This window comes from Clupea harengus, chromosome 19 (assembly GCF_900700415.2).
Source record: "Clupea harengus chromosome 19, Ch_v2.0.2, whole genome shotgun sequence".
Taxonomy (NCBI): Eukaryota; Metazoa; Chordata; class Actinopteri; order Clupeiformes; family Clupeidae; genus Clupea; species Clupea harengus.
The window spans coordinates 9,512,504-9,535,663 of NC_045170.1; the positions used below are offsets into that span (position 1 = coordinate 9,512,504).

Here is a 23,160-nt window from a genome sequence, read left to right on the forward strand (position 1 = left end):
TGGATTCTTCAGTTCGCAAAGACGTCTAGTAGGGTCTGCTGTGAAGTAGTCAAAACAAGAGGAAAAACTGAGTTGGGGTGGAAGGGAGAGGGAAAGGGAGAGAGAGAGAGAGAGAGAGAGAGAGGAGAAAAAAAGATCCTAAACTTGCCAGATCCAGGCACTGGACTCCATCAGACTCGGGCGAGTGCCACAACCACACAGAGCAGCAAAACAATTGCGGCTCTGAACCTCACAGTTTACAGTTTTTAGCCTCTTAAAACTGTGAATGATTGAAACTGTGTGTGTTACAGAGACATGCAGTTTTTTTCCCCTTTTTCTTCTTCTTCCATTCTTTTCTATTTCTTTTTAAAGCTGGGAGAGAGTGAATCAACCTTCCACAGGGCAATATTTAAAACCACGGCAGCATTTATTGTTATTTTTAATTGTCCTTGGACTCAAATAAAAACATTTGACGAGGCACCTCTGTTTTGGCAGGATAATGGAAACCCAGTATTTGGCACGGACTCCGCGCCACAGAAGTGTAATACTTTAAAAAAAGATAAAAAGACACACTGGGTCTCACCAGCCAGGTTATAACACCCCCACAAAAAAAGGGGTACAATGTACAACCATAAAGGGATCTTCATATTGGTTCCCAAAATAGAGTACTTAGTTCCTCTTAGAAGACCATGATCCTGAGCATTCTTTGTAGAAACCGCAGTTCTTGCTTTCAGCTGGGCAATTTAAAACATACAGGACATTTTTGACAGGTTTGTCAGCTGGGTTAATTGTGAGCGAAAGGTCCTCTGTGGAGCCTTTGGCTCTTAAAAGAACCCAGAACGTAAATAGAAGAACATAAAATATCGCTGTAGCGAAAAAGGCTGTGTAGGCCTGGCAGTGACACAAAGACGTGAATGTCTGACGTGGTTTTCCATGCCATTTCTTCACATGGCACCATCATCAGCACACAATAACACACATATCAGTCCACCTAAAAAGAGTTAGAGCCCCATCCAGCCTCTGGCAAGTCTACAATATTGGTAAACCGCAATATCACTATCAAGTAGTTTTTCAATCCACTGTCCTTGCTGTCCTGTCTTGATCTGCAGTATAACCTTGGGATCTGGAACGCTTCCATTTCAATAAAACGTAGCATTATTACTATCAATATCATTATTAAGCATCTCAATTGAAGTCATGGTCGATTAAATCCAACTAATATCCAGACATCTGAAAGGACATCGTAACATTCTTAGGTTCTTAGAGAGAGAGCGACCCAGTGCAGCCCATCACGTTACATTACGTTGTGCAATAGAGTTCTCTCTCATCCTGGTCCTGAGTTATGAGTGCATGTGCTGAGGAAAGCCATTACATTTCTCCCACACTGGATTAGTTCACTGACAAACAGCCATGAAATCACTCCAATAGACGGCAATAAAAATGAAGTGAGAGCAATAAGCCAATTTCACGTTTAATCCTGGCTTTAGTAAACCATGGCCTGGTATGAAGCACTCGAGACAACTGAAGTCAAACAGGGCCTTAAATATAACGAAGAAAAAAAAACAAACACACCACCCTAGCTACACGTTTAATATCAAGGCATAGCTCTCACCGAAGTATTCCCCTGCAACCCATATGGTCCATGTTAAGCGTAATATAAAAGCTCATTCAGATATAGGGAGCGTCGATGCAAACTTGGCACGCCTGTACCCCTTCCACCTTCACAGCCCCCTGATCCCTCTTTCTCTTTCTCTCTCTCTCTCCCTCTCTCTCTCTCCCTCACTCACTCTGCGACTGATTTTAGGTCTAGACGGTAGATTGGAAAATAGCTAGCACACCACAAACACAAGAAAACGCACAGCGGCCTCATCGGCGATCCCCGGGTTTATCCGAGAGAGTGGAGTGGACTAACCCTACCTGCTCTGCCTGAGCCGGTAGGACCGCATGCAGGGGGGTGTGGGTGGTTACGTCAGCTAATGGGAAACAAATGCCACGCGTGTAACACAACCCCCGTGTTTCATTAATGACTAACTAGGTCAATGTGCTCCCTCGTGTTGGGGGGAGCGCGGCTCCCTGGGAACGTATATGATTTGGCGTGGCGTGCCCAGGGCTCGGAGAGATATCAAACAAGCTAATCACCCACTGTCTTTGTGACAACCAACCCTCTTTTCTCTAGGAAGGTTTTTAATGTCCGTAAATCAGCCATGCTATGTCCATTCTCCTGTGGCCCCGCATGCACTTCAGGTATGCACTGTATGTTCATACTTTAGAATTCAAACGCATTGTATTTGTACCGCAAGCACTCCAGAAGATGGAAGATATCCAACCTATTTGTTAGTTCGTTTTTTTTAAACTGATCATGCATATTCAACCTAGCCAAGTGTGTGTATGCAGTGTGCGTTTTAGGCCAGTATTAAAATTGTATTCACTTGTGCAGGTTCTACTCTCTTGTTGTTTATTTACCTTTTTTTATTTGTTTGTTAGCTCACTTGCACACACATATGTTTGTTGCGGCCTATAGTGCATGAATTTTTTCCCATCTGGGGCCGGAGCTCAGGGGAGTGTGATGAGCCCACATCCCAAACCGCAGAGCCTTCTGGGGGACTTAATTATAGCTTATCCCCCGTGAGGAACAGGTAGACACACTGCACTGTAGGAGACTCAGGAGCTGGAGAATAGGGACTGTCAGATGGGAAAGGGAGGGAGGGACAGAGAGAGAAAAGAGAGGTAAAGAAGACTGCAGGGAGTAGTGAGGGACTGGATTAGGAAGGTAGAAAAAAAAACGAGGGATGCGGAGAGAGAAAGAGACTAAAGAAAAGAAAGGGGGTGTGTAGAGACAGAAACAGAAGGAGATGTAAGGTAACAGTGACAGAAGAGAAGAGAAGAGAAGTGGAGAAGAAAAGAGAGAAGAGAAGAGAAGAGAAGAGAAGAGAGAAGAGAAGAGAAGAGAAGAGAAGATAGGAGAAGAGAAGAGAAGAGAAGAGAATATAGGAGCAGAGAAGAGAAGAGAAGAGAAGAGAAGAGAAGATAGGAGAAGAGAAGAGAAGAGAAGAGAAGAGAAGAGAATATAGGAGCAGAGAAGAGAAGAGAAGAGAGAAGAGAAGAGAAGAGAAGAGAAGAGAAGATAGGAGAAGAGAAGAGAAGAGAAGAGAAGAGAGAAGAGAAGAGAAGAGAAGAGAAGAGAAGATAGGAGAAGAGAAGAGAAGAGAAGAGAGAAGAGAAGAGAAGAGAAGAGAATATAGGAGCAGAGAAGAGAAGAGAAGAGAGAAGAGAAGAGAAGAGAAGAGAAGAGAATATAGGAGCAGAGAAGAGAAGAGAAGTGAAGAGAAGAGAGGAGAAGAGAAGGGAATATAGGAGAAGAGAAGAGAAGATAGGAGAAGAGAAGAGAAGAGAAGAGAAGAATGCCTGGCATACCAGTAGGAACTGAGTGAACTCTCCGTAGCTCAGGTGCTTCTTCCTCTCGCTGCCGAAATGCAACTGCACAAACTCAGAGTTCCAGTTGAAGGGGATGTGCTGGTGGATGGTGGTCTGGCCGAACACTTGCTTTACATCCTCTGTGAATGAACACACACACACCAGAGGAATTGAACACTTGCTTCACATCCTCTGTGAATGAACACACACACACCAGAGGAGTCCAACACTTGCTTCACATCCTCTGTGAATGAACACACACACACACACACCAGAGGAGTCCAACTCAATTCACTGAACACTTGCTTCACATCCTCTGTGAATGAACACACACACACCAGAGGAGTCTAACTCAATACACTGTGTCAGTGAACAGACCCCCAGACTCTTCCATTAGAAAAAGGCTCAGAGACAAACAAAGCTGATTACCTGCCAACAGCTAAGACGTGAAAAAAAGCAACGAGGACAATCAATTAGATCAGAGGAGGACTGTCAGTCATGAGAAGGGACTGTATCTGAGACCGTGGAATAGACATACTTGTGCATGCTGCATGCATTCGTCTGTATTCAAATAGCCACCGTAGTAAAACAGAGATTACATAGAAAAACACAAAAGAACGGCCCAGTCTGCTTCTGATTATGAATAAAACAAACACAGTTTAAGACAGAGCAGAGAGGGAAAGAGAGAAAGAGAGAGAGAGAGAGAGAAGGAGGAGAATTCCGCTCAGCCCATACTTCTTGGAGCGAGACATCTTAAGCAGGTTTTATGCTTTAATGAGGCCGTAAATGCACAGCATTACTGTAGAGTAACACTGCTCTCCTGGCCTAGACCTGCACTTATATTCTCAGCCTTTATGGAGCTGTCAACACTCAACTTCTCTTTTTTTTCTCCTCTTTCGCCTCTCCATTTCTCTTTTTTCTCTCTCTCTCTCTCTCTGCCCCCTCCTGATTCTACTTGGCTTGAGTACAATCGCATGTTGCGTGCATTCCATGTTGCAGGTTTATTAACTCCATTTCACCTAATTATTAAAAAATAACAGCGCCGTAATATTACGTTCATTGCATAATTTGAACTTTCCAAGATTTTTCCACATCCACCTTTGAGAAATCCATTTACTTACCTACATAAAAAGGGCTTATTTGAAACATATATATATATATAACGCAACATAAAACAAAATTACAAACATGACAGTGAGTATTAGGTGCACCTAGTTATTACTTGGAAAACAAGAGTGGCTTAAAATAACAGTGAGACTATTAATGCTTTTAATATGGTTATAAAGAGGCAAAGCTATTTTCATATTGACACAGAGAAACTATTTAATCAAAGGAAAGCAGAAAAGAACTCTGTAATTCATCACGATAAAGCAAGTCTGACAAGACCATAATCTCAGTCGAGCGTTATTTACACCGCATGAAAAGAGCGACTGAATCTTAGATCGTCACAGATACTGAGATTTAAGATATAAAGCTCTTTTGACTTTCACATTTCGCATTCTTCTGCATTTAGAAAAAATACACAACACACAACATACTATTAAATATTCCAATTAACCTTTACTGCCACTGAAAAACAACAGACCTCTTAATTAGGCTCTGAAACGTCACAACGAAATCTTTTAATTGAGCCTTTTAAATGCAAAAATTTACATATGTGCATATATAATCACGCAAAATTATCTTACTCCCCACCGACTCCAACAATTAGAGCGAAATTTCCTTTCTCCCTACCTGCGCCTGAGTTGTGCGCTTTGCATTCCAAATCAGGCCCCCGAAACCTAACGCCGATCATCCTGGGAAGGCGAAAATTCGAGCTTGTTTAAATCAATTAGGCAAATTCGAAAAAACGAAACGTGTTCAAACTGCCTCCAAAGGTGCCCGTGGCAGAGCATTAAGGTAATGCAAACCGTCACAAACACCCACACCTTCTCTCTCCTGATCGGAGCTGTCACCTCCCCGTCTCCCTAATAGTGGGAGTCGGATGGAGAGCTTGTCGGCTGTAAATAAAACGCTCTTTTAGCTTTTAAAGAGACTCGTACGGTGGAGGTCTGTAACACCTACCGCCAACGCTCACCTCACATTTTTTACACACGCTAACTTGTGTTAGGGCCAACATATTGCAGACACTAACAGATGTCTGTCAAGGGAAAAAAGAGATGATTACAAACGTACAAACGTACACAAGAGGTCAACCAAGGCAATGGGCAGGACTGAGGGAAGGACCTCTTACCAAAAGTGGCCACCCCATTGCCAGTTTTGTCGAACAGCTGGAATGCGACCATGAAGAGGGCGTCAGGAGCGCAGAGCACCGACTCAAAAGCACAGAACTCCTGAAACGAGATCAACCTGATAGAGAAACAGCGAAGATAACAGAGAGAGAGAGAGAGAGAGAGAGAGAGAGAGAGAGAGAGAGAGTGAGAGAGGGAGAAAGAAGGGCAAAGACACATAGAACAGTCTCTTAGTACAGCTAGGCATCGCATTACCCCGCAATGAGTATCATTCACTGATTACTGCTGCTCACATTGAAACAGACAAGCCCCTTATTTCTATTGTGCAACACTTGACTCTGCAACTGTTTTGTGCTCTTTAGTAATTATTGGTATGAAATGATCATGGAGGAAAGTGTTTAAACAACCAGCCTAGTCTCGGGCCTCAGGCTGGAGTAAATGGCTAAACAAATAGTCACCGCAGGCCATCCATCTGAAGCAATCTCCAGTCAAGTGCTCCCCATCCCACTGTCAGCTGTCATTACCTCAGAAACTAGGACTATGACAACATGGGACAAACTCTCAAATAAATCATAGCAGGAACATGTGATCATCCACACATAAAGAGTGTGATCGCGTGTGAGTGTCAAAAAATCTACCAAAAAAAACTGTTCACCTCTGTCACTCCTGAAGAGATATTTTTTAGGCAAAAAGATGACACATCTGAAAATATATAAAAAAAAAAAATAGGTGAAAAAAAAACAATACTAAAAGACAACAAGGCATTCGAAGCCAAACATAAAGCCATTTCTATACACGCTGCAACATACTGGAGTTGAGGTAATGCAGGTCAATCCATAAATGTAAGAGAGACAATGTACTGCACACATAAATGCAATTGGAGTGCAAAAATACATCACCTCATCTGTTATAACATAAACACATACACACATATAAACACAAACACACACACACACACACACACACACACACAAACACAGAAGGTGAAGGGGGGAGGGGGGTGTAAGAGAGCAGGGGAAAAAGTGAAAAGGAACACAACAAATACACAAACACACACACACACACACACACACACACACACACACACAAACACACACACATAAGGAAAACAGCCCAGTTCACACCACTCATCAGCCAACACCATTTGAGCACCGCCAGGAGGCCCCTTTGGGGGACACGGCGCAATCTACTCTTCGCCGAAGTTCAGCTCAAAGTTGCCACGGCTCCATTATGAAATTCACAAATGGATACAGTCATTACGCGGGGTCAGTCCTAACGAGCAGTCCTCCATGTGTGCATCTCTAATTTATTTCAATTTCCAGGGAGCAATGATTACATTTTCGTGGCCGTTCTAATTAATTTTGTTACTGATGAAATTTTAAAGTGGAGCCCAGAGAGAGAGAGAGAGAGAGAGAAAGCATCGCTTGCCTCCAGCACGTTGAAAATCAGGCGTATTGCGGAGTCGAGAGTAATTGTTTTATTAACTAAGCTGGTGGTTTTCAGCACAGTGGCCTGCTGTTAGGGAGTGGGTAGAGAAGGGGGGAAGAGACAGAGAGAGGGAGAGAGAGAGAGAGAGAGAGAGAGAGGGAGAGAGAGACAGAGAGAAGGAGGGAGAGAGAGAGAAAGGGAGGGAGAGAGAGGAAAAAAAAAGAAAACGCTTCAGCTCAGGCCATGCATCAGCGAATCAAAACAAAAGAAACAACAGCAAACGTTGCTGTCTGTGCTTGACTCTTTTCAGGCTAAAATAAATAAAGAAGTAAAATAAAGAAGGAATGTATCCAAACATGCTGCAAGGGCCTCTATTATAAAACAATGGCACATATTCTACACAATACAGTGGTCTGCTTCATAAAACGTCTTAAATGGCGAGAGCAGGATCTATCGTTTTCACTTCGACCGACCCAATCCACCCAACCCTTCATGCCTAACCTAAGATCAGATATAACATGTCTTTTGGGGGTTTGTTCATACCGAGACGAACCGATGCAATAAATTCGCTGGGCAGACATGTTTCCCTGGTGCTGCACCGAGGATGAAGTACATGATGGTTGATTAGCAGTGCCTTGACTACTAGCATAACAACGACCCGTGAGGGGGAAAGAAAAAAAAAAAAAGGGATGCCATGCCATAGCTCTGCGGCGCAAATCAAACCAAGACTCCCAATAATCAAATCAATGTCGAATCTCCTCCAACCATCAACTCGCATGGCACAGGACCAACAGACTCCTAGCGTCGGCTTCCAGGGAGACAGACAGCGCTAAACACACGCCATTTGTGTATGTGCACAGACATATCTGCATTCAGTAGTGGCAAAGACGGAGCTCAGAGGCTAGCCTTTTTGATCGTCAGGGTTTTGCTGTTGGTCTTTATCTACAAAAAAAAAAAAACACACATGCACATTGACAGATTGCATTTGCAAAGAGGCAATTGTGGTTTCCAAACCTATTGTCAGTTTCTCTCTCTCTCATCAGAAGTGTTAAAAAAACAAAAACAAGTGTGGAATCTAGAAATAAACACATTTCCAATTTACTGACAAGCAGGGTCCTCTAAAACCTTAACTGAGAGGAGTGGGAGTGGCGGTGGTTGTGGGTGTGGGTGTGGGTAGAGGGGGGTCAAAGTTTTCAGGCTTAGCGTTGAAGAGCGTTAGTCTTAGCAGCTTCCATCTCCCTGACAGGTGAGCACCACCCAAGAGAGCACCTTCGGAGGACCCCAGTCCCCTGCTATCCCCTATCTACCCCCCTGTCCCTGCCATCATCTGTGCCATCATCCCTCACAGCCACTCTGACGAGGCGAAGAGGAAACGGGTGTGAGACGAGCAAGGGAGAGAGGGAAAGAGAGAGAGGGAGAGAGAGAGAGAGGGAGAGAGAGAGATAGGTGAGAGAAAGAGAGAGAGAGGGAGAGAGAGAGAGAGAGATAGGGAGAGAGAAAGAGAGAGAGAGGGAGAGAGAGAGAGTATTTGGCTTTTTCCATCCCATAGTGCACCTCCATGGCCCGGGCGAGCACGTGTTCACATTCACGTGTCCGGACCGCTATTTTCCCAGCGTGATTTCTTTACAAAGTTTTAACCCCCAGGACACTATGGGATTTCACACTTGGAAGGATTTTTCCATTTATGTAGAAAAAAAGGGAGTGAGAGAGAGATAGAGAGAGGGAGAAACAGGCAGAAGGAGAGGGACATAGACAGAGATAGAAAGAGGGAGAGAGAGAGAGGGAGAAAGAGAGAGAGAGGGAGGGAGAAACAGGCAGAAGGAGAGGGACAGAGAGATAGATAGAAAGAGGGAGAGAGAGAGAGAGGGAGAAACAGGCAGAAGGAGAGGGACAGAGATAGAGATAGAAAGAGAGAGAGAGAGGGAGAAAGAGAGAGAGAGAGAAACAGGCAGAAGGAGAGGGACAGAGAAAGAGACAGAAAGAGGGAGGGAAGGAGGGAGGGAAGAATGAAATAGACTGAGACATCTTTTTGAGTCAGCAGGGATAAGTACATCTGCAGAATGCCTGATTTCCAGCTGTTGGCAGGAAGCCTCTATCACAGGCCTGGCAGAACAGGAGACAAAATGATTCAGTGCCTGATGGATGTCACCATATCACTTGATTTACTAGATCACCATAGGAGGGAAAGCAGGGGGGAAAAACAAACCCTGTTTGCATTTAAAACGCAGAGAAAATAATTGCTCAGTTCGTTCACACGTGAACCTGACTCCATCAGACAACATCCGCACCTACACAAAATGATGAATTGACTCCTCTTCATTTCAGCTTTGTTTGAGAATAAAGTGACCTTGACTTCTTCATGATTTCTCTCTTTTTTTAAGCTTGATTACATGTTCACCATTTGATTGAGTTTGATTATCCAGAATACAGTGAGGAGAGTATCTATGCCATTCAAATGACCAGAACAGAACAACTGAAACTTGGTGAAGGTCCAGATAAAGTATCACACACATTTCATATGTCATATGATGCCTTTTCATAAACATATCAGCATTCAGCTCATCTGGTATTCAAACTCTCATAAGCATAAAGTATAAGAATTCCACAATTTTTTTCTTTTTAACAAAAATCTGTTGAAAAACTGACTGAAATCTCATTTAAACCTGTCATCCTGTTCAGCATTATTTATTTGATGTATCTGATAAATACACTTCTTGATATTTTTTTTTATCCAATCCAAATAAACAAGGTTTCTATAGAGGCTGAAGCCACAGGAGCCTTTGATAGATTTTATCCTCTAATAGCTTTCGCGCTGCCATTTATCTATCTCCCGAGTCACACAATGTAGTGAATGGCTTGGCAATTACAGTGAGCGGAGTGAGCCGAGTGTGAGTGTGTGCTCTGCTGTTCTCAGTCTCTCCCTGTTTAAAGCACTGCTCTCCCCCATCCTTTCACACACACACACACACACACACACACACACACAGACACACACACTCCTCCATACCCCCCCATGACCACATGCACTCCGCTCCACGCCGGCTGGCCCAGGTGGTTGCCGTGGCAACGCATTTTTCTTTTTGACTTACCCTACCATTTTATTGGCTGTCATTATGTATCATTAAAAACATACATATTAATGTAAAAAAAGGAGCACGAGTGGAGGGTGGAAGGGGCTGGAGAGGAGGAGAAAGGTGGAAGAGAGAGAGAGAGAGAGAGAGAGAGAAAGAGAGAGGTTACACAGAGAGAAACATCAAAAAGCCTGAAGGGTTGAACCTGTAGGTCTCTTTCTTTCCTTACATGAAACGATAAGGACATTTTACTTTGTATTTACTTTTGCCATGATAAAATAACATGCTAATTTCGGATGTGCCTGTGGTCAGACCACCACATCTACGGTGTATTGTATAAAAAAAAAAGAAAAAAGAAAATATCGTCACCCTTTTCAATATCAGTCTGCATTACATCTATTATAATAAAACAGAAAACAAAATCATTCAGACGTAAAAAAGGATCAAATAAACAGCACAAACCTTCTTTGTTCAATACAACATGTCAGCTCACACACATACACACACACACACACACACACACACACACACACACACACACAGAGACACACACACACACACACACACACACACACAGACACACACACACACACACACACACACACACACACACAGAGACACACACACACACACACACACACACACACACACACACACACACAGACACACACACACACACACACACACACACACACACACACACACACCATGTCACCTCCTCATTGACCTACTGCAGCTGAATACTGACCCATCCTTTGTCTGGTCCACCACCCCTGCCAGCAGAGCGGTGGCCTCGTTGGACAGGCGGATGTCTGTGTGTGCGTGGAGGAAGCGGGACACAAAGTCCTCGGGGGACATGAAATAGTCATCATTCTTCTTAATGCTGGCATACTGCAAAAAGATTGGTTTGATGACAACACACAGTGTAAAGAGGGAGCGTATTAGCTATTAATTGTTAGAATGTATTGCACATGCATAGTGCAAACATATGTGTACATACATTACTACAATGTTAACATTAATGTAACATTCGTAGTAGAACATTTAGAAGAGTTGTCTGATGTCAGTTTCACACTAGTGCAGTACATTCTACCAGCAGAGCTGAGAGGTAGCTGCTGACCAATCATTTTGCTGTGGATGAAGACATGTTAACTGGAAGAATTGCTTCAAGATTCAGTCACGTGATCACAGCAGGCAGGTCTCTTCTGCCAAATGGCCAATGTTGCATGGAACTCTGCTCATGACTCACCTGAAGGAAAATGGCCTTGAGCTCAACAGGATCAGCCCTTCGTGGCAAAAGTACCTGTCAAAACAATAATAAAAAGAGATCAAACGAAATGTGTGCCAACATTTTTTTTTAATACTTATTCTGGCGCTCTACTTAGTCCAAGTGCCTGCACTGGATGTTGGCAGCATGCCCAACCTAAACCTTGTGTTTTACTGTTAATATCAACAAATGGTTGTTTTGGCTGTAGATTCGCGTTACACACACTGATCATTTGGAGATGTCTTCGAAGTTCTCTAGCGTGATGCGTCTTGACAGTGGCAGACAGCAATTTGGCATTATTAACTTAACAGTTGTTTCTGATTATACTTATTAACGTGTGCGGTCTCACAGCATCCAGGAAGACATTATCGCGCTTAACTTCGGCTGGCAGCAAAATTCTGACGGGCTGTCATTCTACCTCACGTGAGTATTGGGCTGGGTACGCGAGAGCGGGTGGAGAACAATGGTGGTTATTTCGAAACCGCTTGGAAAAGGTGCATTAGTTCTATACAACGTCAACTAACGATCCAGTTTAGAATGCAACCAGAACGAACCGGCTGGCAGAATATATTGAGTTCTGCAGGGCACTTGTTGAGAGTGATTTATTGCAACTAGGCACGGTGGGCTTACTGCATGGGGCAGGCTTTGAGTGAGTGGTTCTCTTATGTTATCACATGTGGCAAGTTATCCACACATAATGCCCCAATGTCATTGAGAGGCTAATGTTAACCTCGTACATTATCTTAGCAGGCTAACTAGCCATTCATCCCTGCTACTTGAATGATGAAGGTTAGCAAGTAATCTTGTCGGTTATTTAAGGTCAACTCTTTTCAGTGAGTATGGAGATGCATGCATGTTACATATGCTGTCAAACGATGAACTGACCTCATTGAAAAGTTATGTCTTTTCTGCACGAAAAGGGGGCTTACCTTTGCTGTCATCCTTAGCTATTACAATTCGTTCCCCGGGATAACTTCCTTGTACGCGATGACGTTACCATGGAGATCACGTGCGGAGCTCAGTCGGTGCAGAGAAAAGTAAATGGAAAGCGGCTCAAGGGTCCACGTGGTGCTGTAACTACAAAACGGTTTTGACAGGTGAAGTCTCAGACGATTAGTTTCAGCAAGTTAGGGTTACTGTTTATGCTGCATATGCTATGTATTTTGAATCATATACTATTTGCATTTGTTTGACACTAGACTGATACTGTAGCCTTGGCTGCATCACAGGTACCTTACTGAGTCAATGAAGATGCCTAGTACTTATGCCTATGGGACTTAGTGTTACAAAGAGAAGAGGCTAGGCCTGCGGTTTTAAAGCCCTGAAATAAAACTACTTTTTTTCTTCTTCTTTGTGGCAGTAAAGGGCAACAATCCTCATACACAACATTTCATTAATTTACTAAATTCATTTTTGAAAAAATGTCTAAAAATAAAGACTTGGGAAATCAGAAGACTTCAGTAGAATGTTGCACAGTCTGTCCTTTTATGTCGCAGTTTGGTATAAACATTTTTTTTTTATTTTCATCATGGTCGCTGCTAGCATTCCATGACTACAAAAGCAAAGGTTAACATTACCTACGGCATTAAAAAAAAAACAATTTAAAAAGGGAGCAAAAGGGCTCTAATGGTAGATGGTCTTCAAAGAAGATGCATTTGGCGCTCAAAATAATTCATAGCTTTTTCCCCAGCGGCTCTAAGGATTCCTTGTGAACCACAGTGTTTTTCACAGCATGCTTTCTGCTCCTCTAAAAATGGGCTCCACCGGGGTGAATGCGCTTCCCCAAAATATTTATGGCACCAGGAAGATGGTTTGTTGGGAAGAATTGCTCTGAGTAATGTTTTATGTAATAAAATAATGTAAAGCCAAAGCTCAGAGTCCCAAATTATGTCGAATGAGCACTGATCATTTTCAAAACTGGATCTGGCAATTGAAGTACTGTTCCTAGGCTATTTAATGGAAATCATTTACCTGTGGCATTTACACGGAATGTGCCATTCTTGACCTTACTTGCATGCATGATAAGTAGATATCTAAACATCACTGGGGATAAATTGAATGAATTGGGGATAAATATCTAGGTTAAATATCAACCAAATTATGAAAGTGCATCATTTTATGTGGGAAAACAGCCCAATCTCAGAGGACAATTTACTATGGTCCATCTTCAAGGAGCGCCTTGGTAGTTTTCCTTGGGACCTCTGACATGATCTGCCCTCACGTATCCTGCCTGTGGCCTGCAAGCGGATTGTTAATAGAGAGAGGGGAGAGCGGACGACAAACTGTCTGGGACTCAAGCCTCTATTTCAAGTCGTCTAAACTGTCTGTTTTTAAAAATAGCACCACTTATAAACAAATGATTGAGAGGCCAGTTCGTAAGTCTTGCTGCCGACCACGGGTCCCTCTATTAGTGGTCATTGAGAAGGAACCCTGAAGGTCGCCGGGGTTAAATACTTACTATTTTTAGCAACAGAGTCCTCGCAGTGGGGCATCTGAGCGGCGGCGTCTTTATCTGAAACGCTGACAGGTTAATTGTCCTTTTTTCAAGCACTGATGTCAATGTGCAGTGTGGTCCCACTTTTATAGCATCAGGCTGTCAGTCAGGCCTGTTGTCTGCTCTTTTGCACATTCTTTGTGGACCTACCAAGTTCGGCAGGTTTTGTGATTAATGTTAGGTGGCGTTTCCTTCCTTCCTTCTTTCTTTCCCAAACTGTCTTCTTCATGCCATAAAAAAATACGTTTTTCAGAGGTATTGGATAAACACTCTCGGATTCAAGCTGAGGGACTCAGTTCAATTTGGTGTCACTCTCTACCAGGTTAAGCTTAGTTTAATATTCTCTTTCATCCTTGTAGATCTAATTCTATAACTTCTCCATGCAGTATTAAGCGAGCAATGGAATAATTATTTTAAAACATAATCCAGTATTGCACCTCTAGTGTTATACCTCTTCACAACCTATAATACATAATAACCTTTATTTTTTATAAAAAAAAACTGAGGGTATGTTGGATGGAGTTATTTCCAATTACAGTCAGGAGAATTTATACAATTATCTATTACAAATATAGGCTAGGTGTAAGAATAACACAATAACATCTACCGCCTTTTCTCCCTTTAAACCGAGAGACGTCAAACACAGTCCTCCAGAATAATACATGAAACAGTATAGGGCACGGATGTCAACAACATTTACATACTAGTCCTTGACAGACTGTTTTGTAGTTTACATTAAAGTAAATCAGTGTTTGAATAACACCCAACTGATTTACTCAGCTGGTCAAAGCCACTCTGCTTCTATTCCGTGACCAAGAGTATAAACAGCTTTGACACTAGACCGGGAGCTGAAAATGAACCAGTGCTGACGGATGCAGCTCTTCTCATCCAGGTCGATCCTGGCCCTCGAAGGGAATAATGTAGTTATTTTGAACTGACAGGGAATGTAAAGATTGTTGGGAATGAAGCCAGATTCACAATAATTTAGTCCTCATTTCATGGATGCTTTTGAGTTTACATTTTCCTTCACCGTCCACTCTCAGTGCCCACTCACACACTCACACACTCACACACACACACACACACCTCAAACAAGCTATACTTACCATACTCATGCACAGACACACCCCACACACAGACCTCCACCCACCCACACTCATTCAATCCTATCCTCAGAAACTCCTGGAGGAGGCCGGCTTCTGAATGAATCTGTTCAACATCTTTCAGTTCAGATGAGGAGCTACACTGAACATGCTCCGGGGGCATCTGGGATGGGCCGAAACTGGGCCCTCTGGAGGGATGGGGCGGATGCGTCCGGGGCACTTTGACAAGGTCCAGGCGAGGGGGCTTTAGCAGGAGGCAGGAGGCAGGAGGAGAAAAAAAAAAAAAAAACGACGAAACGAAAAAAAATAATAAGAAGAAACAAGAGCCCCCACTCAAACAACCTGCAACCTGAGAAGACACGGGGACCCCTCCCCAAAAAAAGCCTGGTTAAACGGACACAGATGAGCCCCAACCACCCTGCCCAGGAACTCTGGTGTGTGTCGGAGAGATGGAAAGATGAAGGGAGGGAGGGAGGGAGGGAGGGAGAGAGAGTGGAAGTGCAATCTGCTGTTCTTTCTCTCTCTCTCTCTCTCGCGCTCTCTGACTGTTGCCTGAGCGGGTGTCTTTCAGGGCTCCTGCGCTTTCTCATAATTGCCGATCGTGGAGCCCAGCAAGCAGCGAGGCTGGAAATTATCGGTGGACGTTTGTCTTTGAACAGCACTAAAGCACATCAGCAAATCTTTAAGTCTTTTCCTTTTCCTCCTCCTGAGGACGTGCCACCTAGCTGGAGTGGGGTGGTGGGGGGGGGGGGGGGGGGGGGGGGCATGCTGATGGGCTGATTGTAATGAGCATGTGAAGTCTCAAAAACAAAATGTGAGAATACAAAAGGAAAAATAGCTAAACTCTAGAGACCTTACTAAGTGTTCTTGCTGTTATGAGATAATCTGCACTGTGTGAGATTAATGTGTTTGTATTAACAGTCTACACTGGCTATATATTATATATTATTTCCTAAATCCAAAAAAACATGATAGCGTCTAAGGAGGTTTCAGTTGATTTTTTTAATTCTTCAAGGAACCCTGTTGAAATTTTTGTATGTGTGGTGCAAGATCACTTTGAATACATTAACTGTCAGATATTTATTGCATAACTATGAGTGTACTCCATCTGTTGCTGCCAGTGCTTTCACGTGAGAAAAGTCCTTCGTTCTCATGGTTACCGCACACACATGGCCGATAGAAACAGAAGCGCAAAACAAAAATCACCAAGGAAGTGTCAGGCTTTGTAGTCCCAATCCACTGCAGGCAACGGCAAACAACCCCAGTCATTGTACTTTTGAAATCTAACGAAGTACAGAACCAGTGACTAAACTGAGATAAAAGTGAAAAAAAAAATAGAAACAACAGGGACATTTCAGCCCTGCAATGGTTTCTTCTCCACATGCACACACACACACACCCACACACACACACACACACACACACACACACACCACACACACACAAAAATGCAGAGCAGCTTTGTGGGTGTCTGTGGCCAGTCAGTTACCAATAAGCAATGACATGTTCCATGATTTTAAATGGCAATGATTTTCAGGCCACAAACCCCTTGGCTTTAGTCCTATTTTGAAAACATATTTAGGGAGAGATCTTTCTAACCGCCCACCTCTGACTTAAGCTGACGTGTATGTATAGTTAATTACTCAGAAGTGTTTAACTGCTTGTGGAAAGGTATGACGATATCACTCCCTTTTCTCTCTTGTTCTCTCTTCGGTTTGCTTCACATCTACAGCCATCAGTTGTGGAAAGTTGTTTGGTGGTCTAAGCAAAGCGGCATATGACGCCATTCTCTCTTCATGAACCAGAAAGCATCAGTGCCTAGTATGTGTATAGTATTAGAGTTGATTCCATCTCTGTCCTCTGTCAGTCTGTATAGGATGTGATGTCATGTCATGATTCATTTAACATTGCCTCCTTAATCATATTCTCCCTTATTTTTAAACCAAGTGAGTTCATCAGAATGAAGTAAATGAAAAGCTCTGCGATTCTGCTATCCCAGACTAATATTTGGATCATAACTGCGCGCGAGATCAAAAGCTTGAAAACAGAGACAGAGAGCTATTTCTTACCATGAAAAAGACCTTTAGGGGTGCAAGAAAACCAGACGAGCAGAAAAACCCCACACATTCCTCCTCTCTCAATCTAAGGACATGTGACAGAAGATAACCAATGATCCCAAGCTCTCTTTCTACCCCCCACCCAGGGCGGTGTTCCTCGGCAGAGAACCCCCTCAAGTAACCTGTGTCGCTCCCAATTTGACGGCCTCGGCTGATGCCATCCAGACGCCCCATCCTGAAACACACACCGAGTCTCTGTTTGCTTGGGTAGCATTTATGTATTTCTTCGCAGCCCCCTGAAAGCCAGGCATGCGGCAGTATGAAATAAACGACAAATTTCCTATTTCGTTTTTGGCCTGCCTCGCCTGCTTTCACTCACCGCTGACAGAGTTTGCCACTCAGGAGACAAACAGTTAAAGTGAGGGCGACTGAACGTTTCAGTGTTCAGCGAGGAAACTTGTCAATCTCCTAAAGCACTTTCATTTTGCATAGCCCGTGTATAAATGGCAAAGAATATGGAAAGAGTTATTTCCACCGTATGGAGTTAAAAATGTACATTATATGGCTAAAATTAAGACTAGGTTTGTGCTAAGGCTGTCACATAAAAATGCACCTGTGGGTGTGTTGGTCTACGTGTGTGTGTGTGTGTGTGTGTGTGTGTGTGTGTGTGTGTGTGTGTGTGTGTGTGTGTGTGTGTGTGTGTGTGTGTGTGTGTGTGTGTGTGTGTGTGTGTGTGTGTGTGTGTGTGTGTGTGTGTGTTGGACGTGGGTATGCTGCCTGAGGGACAGATTTGGAACATAGTTGTTGTCTCACGAGCAGACAGCTACACTCACGTGATAGATTGTTTCCACACCGAGCTCCATGCTGTCGACTGTGCTTCTGGCAGGCCTTTGTGACTCGGAAAACCTGCGCTTTACTGTTTCAGAGGCCTGACTTAAATCCTGCCCTTGCCTTCACATTCACTGCTCTGCGTCTTCAGTTGTGCTAAAAAAGTACACATGAGTAAGTATGTGTGTCTGAGGAGCCTTTGAACATGTCTAACAGGCATGGCTAATGCGTAATAGTCCAACGCAAGCTTACATGTCTGAGTATGAGCAGTAATCAGTATGTGAAAACTACTGTTTTAACTGGGAGTAGACACCATCTTGACATCCTCACTCAATCGGATCATGGAGGTGACATCCATAACAACACCAACAATTTCTACAAATCAGTGCACTTTAAAAAAATGTAATTGTAATTGTAATGTAATTCATAACACTTGTCTGTCTTAATAGGAAGCCTTAAGAATAGGATCCGTTTGCTTTCAGCTAACACTTTTTGTGTGGAAAGATAGTTTTCCAAAGGGTTAATTGTCTAGGGCTCCTAAGGGGAACATTTAGTTATTATCGTCGGCAAATTGTTCAGTGTTCAAGATCAGTGTTGAAATCAGGATGTCTTCCAAATTGAGCAGCAGAAGATACGCCACCTTAAAGGTCACCTCCGCCCCACCTTGCATTTGCCGCGTCGGCGGGAGAGCACGCATGAGCGAGATAATTAATTAATTACAATTATCAAGAGCACCTGATAATTCAGCGGCGATGATAACATTGAGAGTGGTTAATTGCCCAGCCGGGACCGTGATGTGCTTAAATTGTTTTGTTAATTTTTCTTTTCCAGACTGTCCAAGGCTATTAAGTGCAATGGGACGACTTGTTAAGGATGGACACACTTAAAAGCCATAGCAGGATAAAAAAAATAAAAAAGAATGCCAAATAGACAAACTCTAATTGCAGGGTATCACTGTACATGATGACGGTGGATGGAGATGCGGTAGGGAGTCTCTTGAGAGGACGTCACATAACTGAGAAAGGAAGGATTAAAAACAAGATTGTTATCTTTTAAAAACCCACTCAGCCCTGTTGCACATTCTTGGTTTAATGACGGCAATTCTACTGCAACACTGCTCCCCCTGCACTGTGGCTCCTAATTAAACTCTTTCGCCCCTGTCTAGAGATTGCAGAAATATCACCGCCAGCGACTTCCCCAAAGGCCTTCCAGCATTTAAAAGATGATTTTTTTGTTTATGATTTGATTTGTTATCCCAGGCACCCTTGTTGTGATCATGGTTTGTTGCTAACCAGGTGAGTGGATTTCAGTGAGTGGAGCCATTTCTTCAATTCCATGGAATTGAAGACGTTATCATTTGCATGAGGTTTTTGCAATCATTTCTACATTGCGCCTAATTCAGGGTTGGAGATACAGTGATGAGCTGATTTCACTTCACACAAATTCAAATGCGCATAATATTGAGGCCTTCGATGCAATTTGCCTAATTTTGGGACTGTATGGCAGTCAATATCCAAATTAGAATGCTGTGCCATTTTGAAGAAATGCTAAAAAACATTAGCATCAAAAGGCTACATTATTTGCTATCAGTTTAAACAATGTCAGAGTAGGTCTATATTGTTTTGCCTTAGGTTTGTTGTCTGCCCAAGAGCTAACCCATGTTGACAGAGTGACAGCTCATTTTCAGATTTTTATTATATGCCCCTTTAACGTCCAAACTGAAACTGTTATCCCTTGGTAGGACCATGTTTGTATTCCATCACATATCTGTGTTTTAATGATTATACACTTTTTTTCCCCCTTTTGCAGTTCATCTTACAAGGCAACATCTCAAAGGGACATTTTCTGTTTGCAAACCCCTGCATGTAGTTATGGGTTTAAAACTCCCCTCTGCAGAGAAAAATGTCTCAGATGCCAAGGCGCAGAATGTCATAAACTGCACCCCTGCTAAAATAAACCCTTGCACTTTAATCTGACGTGACATTAAACCAGAGACTGTGTTTTCACAGTGACTCAGCCACCACTGATGGCGCTAAAAAGAAACATACCCATCGCGCTCCCTCTGTATGAGAACATGTCACGTCTCCTTAAACGCCAATCACGTATAACTGGTCCTGAAAACAAGGAGGGAATCACTCGGCTCCAGACGTCTCCTGTCAGGCTAGCATTCCACAGTGCCATGGTGAGTCAGTCTTTTAATTTGATATTTTACTATGTCCGTGGCAGGAGGTGAAGAGATGAGAAAAAAGATGGCTGCACTCTAACGAAAATGAAAGCACCAAACATCCCCACACAAGAGAAAATGGTTCAAATAGAGCAATGGCGGCATGATTGTCAGATTGATGCTGTGTCTCTTTACAAAATGTCTGGGCGTCTTGCTGCATCACTAACACACATTGTAAAGGACACAACACACGGCACATGCAAGCATTTTGGTCACTGTCTTTTTTCTGTTTTCTTGTTTTTAAGAGGAAGAATCATGTTTACAAGGTCCATTTTTCCACCGAGAGAAACCTTGTTTTTAAAGTAACTACACCACACCATTTCTTTGTCTCACTCCCCAAACTGATGCATGAGGGTGAGGATCAGGAATGATCTTAACACACAATCACTGGCATCAGTGGCCTATTGCGGCCTCTTGGTGGGGGTACGCCACCCTCAGTCACCCCCCTCCCCCCACACCCATGATTTTTACCTCCCTTGATAAACAGGCGCACCATTGTCGCTTGGAGAGCTCTCGTTATTATTTTTTAAAGTAATTACACCTTATTATCTGTGTTTACTTTCGCAAGGGCGAGTGCAGGTGTGGGACCGAGGGAGACCGTGGGTGGCGATGATGGGCCTTGTCAGGGAGCAGTCGCCCCTGAGTGTCTTGAACCCCCCACATGCTCTCTCCCTTCTCTGTCTTTTTTCTCCCCCTAAACTCTAGGTTTGGGCATTGTAGCTGCTCTGCTACCAATTTCATTGCCACAAAAGGAACGTGCAATTAGGCCTATTATTGCAGCAGCTGCTCGCTGCCTGCCCCACAGGCCCGGCCTGTTCTTGGCTCATGGTGGGGAGAGGACCCCGCTGTGTGGGTAAGCAACCCCCCAGAGCCACCGCCACACTCACCACCATCTTAGACACCAATGACTATGAATCAATCAGTCAATAAATCAATCAATCAAGAGGTTAATAACTAACAAACACACTCTGTGTAGGTATGGAAGAAGTCCAGACTTCTACAGCTAGCAGGGGCTAGAATTGGATACGTTTTTGTTTTGTTGTTTATTTCCTTAATCTAAATGCCGAACATATACAAATAGTGGTTGTTTTGCCAATTTATACATTTTCAAAAATCTAATTCTTTTCAAACCTCAAGAAGTCAAATATGCCATGTGCTATAATGAAGTGACCGCACTGATGCATTGATCAAATCAGCTTGCCGCTGCAAAATGAAAAGAAAGTCAATGAAAGGATCCGTAAAAAAAAACATGGCACAAAAGAGATAATATGGCGTAAAAAAAATGCAGATGCATGTTCCCCTATTATCTCTGAGAAAGGCAAAAATGAATTTAGGTGAAACCACAAAGGCTCTGCTCAATTCAAACTCAAGAGGCCAATCTTCCACCTTTGGCACAAACAAAATGGCCCCCCTAGTCCTCTGTGGTTGGGCACGCTTAGTGATTATCACACCTCAACGACTTTCCAACAATTAAAATAATGACCCTGCACACGGGGCACTTACTTTGAAGGGCACGGGGAGATTTGCATGTGTGTCACCAACCCCAGCAGTCTGCACTCTGACCCCAACAGCCGTTGGCCTGCATCTCAGTCACCAGGGGTGACTCAGAACCGGATTTCACAGAAGAACTTGAGACCCTAAATTCAAATTTGGATATTCCGTGTTCTGAATGGGACAGCCTATGAGTACGCTCTATAGTATTCTTTTGAGTGTCTCACTCGGTATAATTCCAGATTTTAATATTATAGTATAAACTTTTCAACCTCATTGAAAGAAAGAAATTCTACCATCGTGTCAGTGATACTCACATAACCCATGGGGATTTGCAATGTATTCCACCATGACAACCAAACAGGTGACATGAGGGAGTGAAATTGCTAATGACTGAGTAACTAAGGCCGCATCAATTGTGTTTACAGGGGTGTGTGTGTGTGTGTGTGGGTGTTGGGAAAACGTGACAGGGCACCAACCAGAGATGCTTAGTGACAAAATCAGCATTCAGGTCTCTTCTTCTGAGAGGAAGTAGTGTTCACTCTCTGCTTCGTGTCTTGCCATAATCATATGCAGAAAAAAGAAAAGAAATTCATACCAAACTTAAGCCCAAGAGGGTAAAAAGCAAACAAACAAACAAACGAACGAAGGGGAAGGGGGGGGTGGGGATCACGCCTCCTCTCTTCCTCAGACACTGGGCTGCATTTTCCACTCGGAATTTCAATAGGGGAAGCGCTGGGCGGCCACAAAGGGAGATAATAAAACCTGGAGGAAGAGAGGAGGCGGGCGCGGGTGCTGGCGCGGGTGCTGGAGGAAGCTCTCCTGTGGCAGCCCTCAGCCTTACTGGCATCGATTTCAGCTCATTAGGAGCCCAGGCACCAAGAAGCAGAGAAATCATTTCTGCTGAGAAGGTGGGTGGGTGGGTGATGTGCACATCTGTGTGTGTGTTTGTGGAATGGCGTGGGGGGTGGGGTGGGGGTGGATGTGCTGCGGGAACACGGCTGGGAAAATTGGCCTTTGATTCGGCGAGTAGGAGCCAGCCTCCCGCTGCGCGGAGCGGAAGAGCAGGGCCTGGTCAGAGGTGGGCAGGCCCAGGCAGAGGCAGTGGCGGGGAGCCATGCTGGGACCACCTCCCTGCCTCTGACAAACACGGCACTGGATAATCTCCCCTTCAGAGACTCGGCACAGCCGCATGGGCCCAGGGGAAGTGCAAGTGCACAACGGCTGGCTCTGCTCCTTGGAGTGCATTGCTCCCTGGGGGATGGGTGTGTGTGTGTGTGTGTTTCTCTCCCCACACACACTTACATTACCAATATTTGGGATTCTTTTTTTTTTTTTTGCCGCTTTCCCCCTCTACAAATATGGCACTAAGAACATAATACAGAAATTGCCATTGCTTGATAAATATGTTTTAGCCTTTGCTGAAGACAATTAATGTGTTTAGCTTAGGCCTGTAATTGCCACACCATTAAATCTGTTTTAAAGTTTTAAATTGATGGGAAGGACTGAACACTGCAATAATACATGCAGTATACAGCCATGATTCAAAAACAAATTCATTCAAAACACTGGA

At 43.6% G+C, this 23,160-nt stretch overlaps 1 protein-coding gene across 1 annotated transcript in view; it reads right to left on the bottom strand.

The window, feature by feature from the left end:
* LOC105904908 (calcium-binding mitochondrial carrier protein Aralar2) overlaps nucleotides 1–12,437 on the bottom strand; it is a 44,320-nt gene extending 31,883 nt beyond the window's left edge. The window contains exons 1-5 of the mRNA XM_031585704.1: nucleotides 12,320–12,437; nucleotides 11,373–11,426; nucleotides 10,872–11,014; nucleotides 5,627–5,742; nucleotides 3,394–3,533 (exon numbers count right to left, since the gene is read on the bottom strand). Of these exons, the coding sequence (XP_031441564.1) occupies nucleotides 3,394–3,533; nucleotides 5,627–5,742; nucleotides 10,872–11,014; nucleotides 11,373–11,426; nucleotides 12,320–12,331 (465 nt within the window). The 5' untranslated portion in view covers nucleotides 12,332–12,437. The remainder of the gene's footprint in view (nucleotides 1–3,393; nucleotides 3,534–5,626; nucleotides 5,743–10,871; nucleotides 11,015–11,372; nucleotides 11,427–12,319) is intronic.
* Between the last annotated feature and the right edge of the window lie 10,723 nt (nucleotides 12,438–23,160).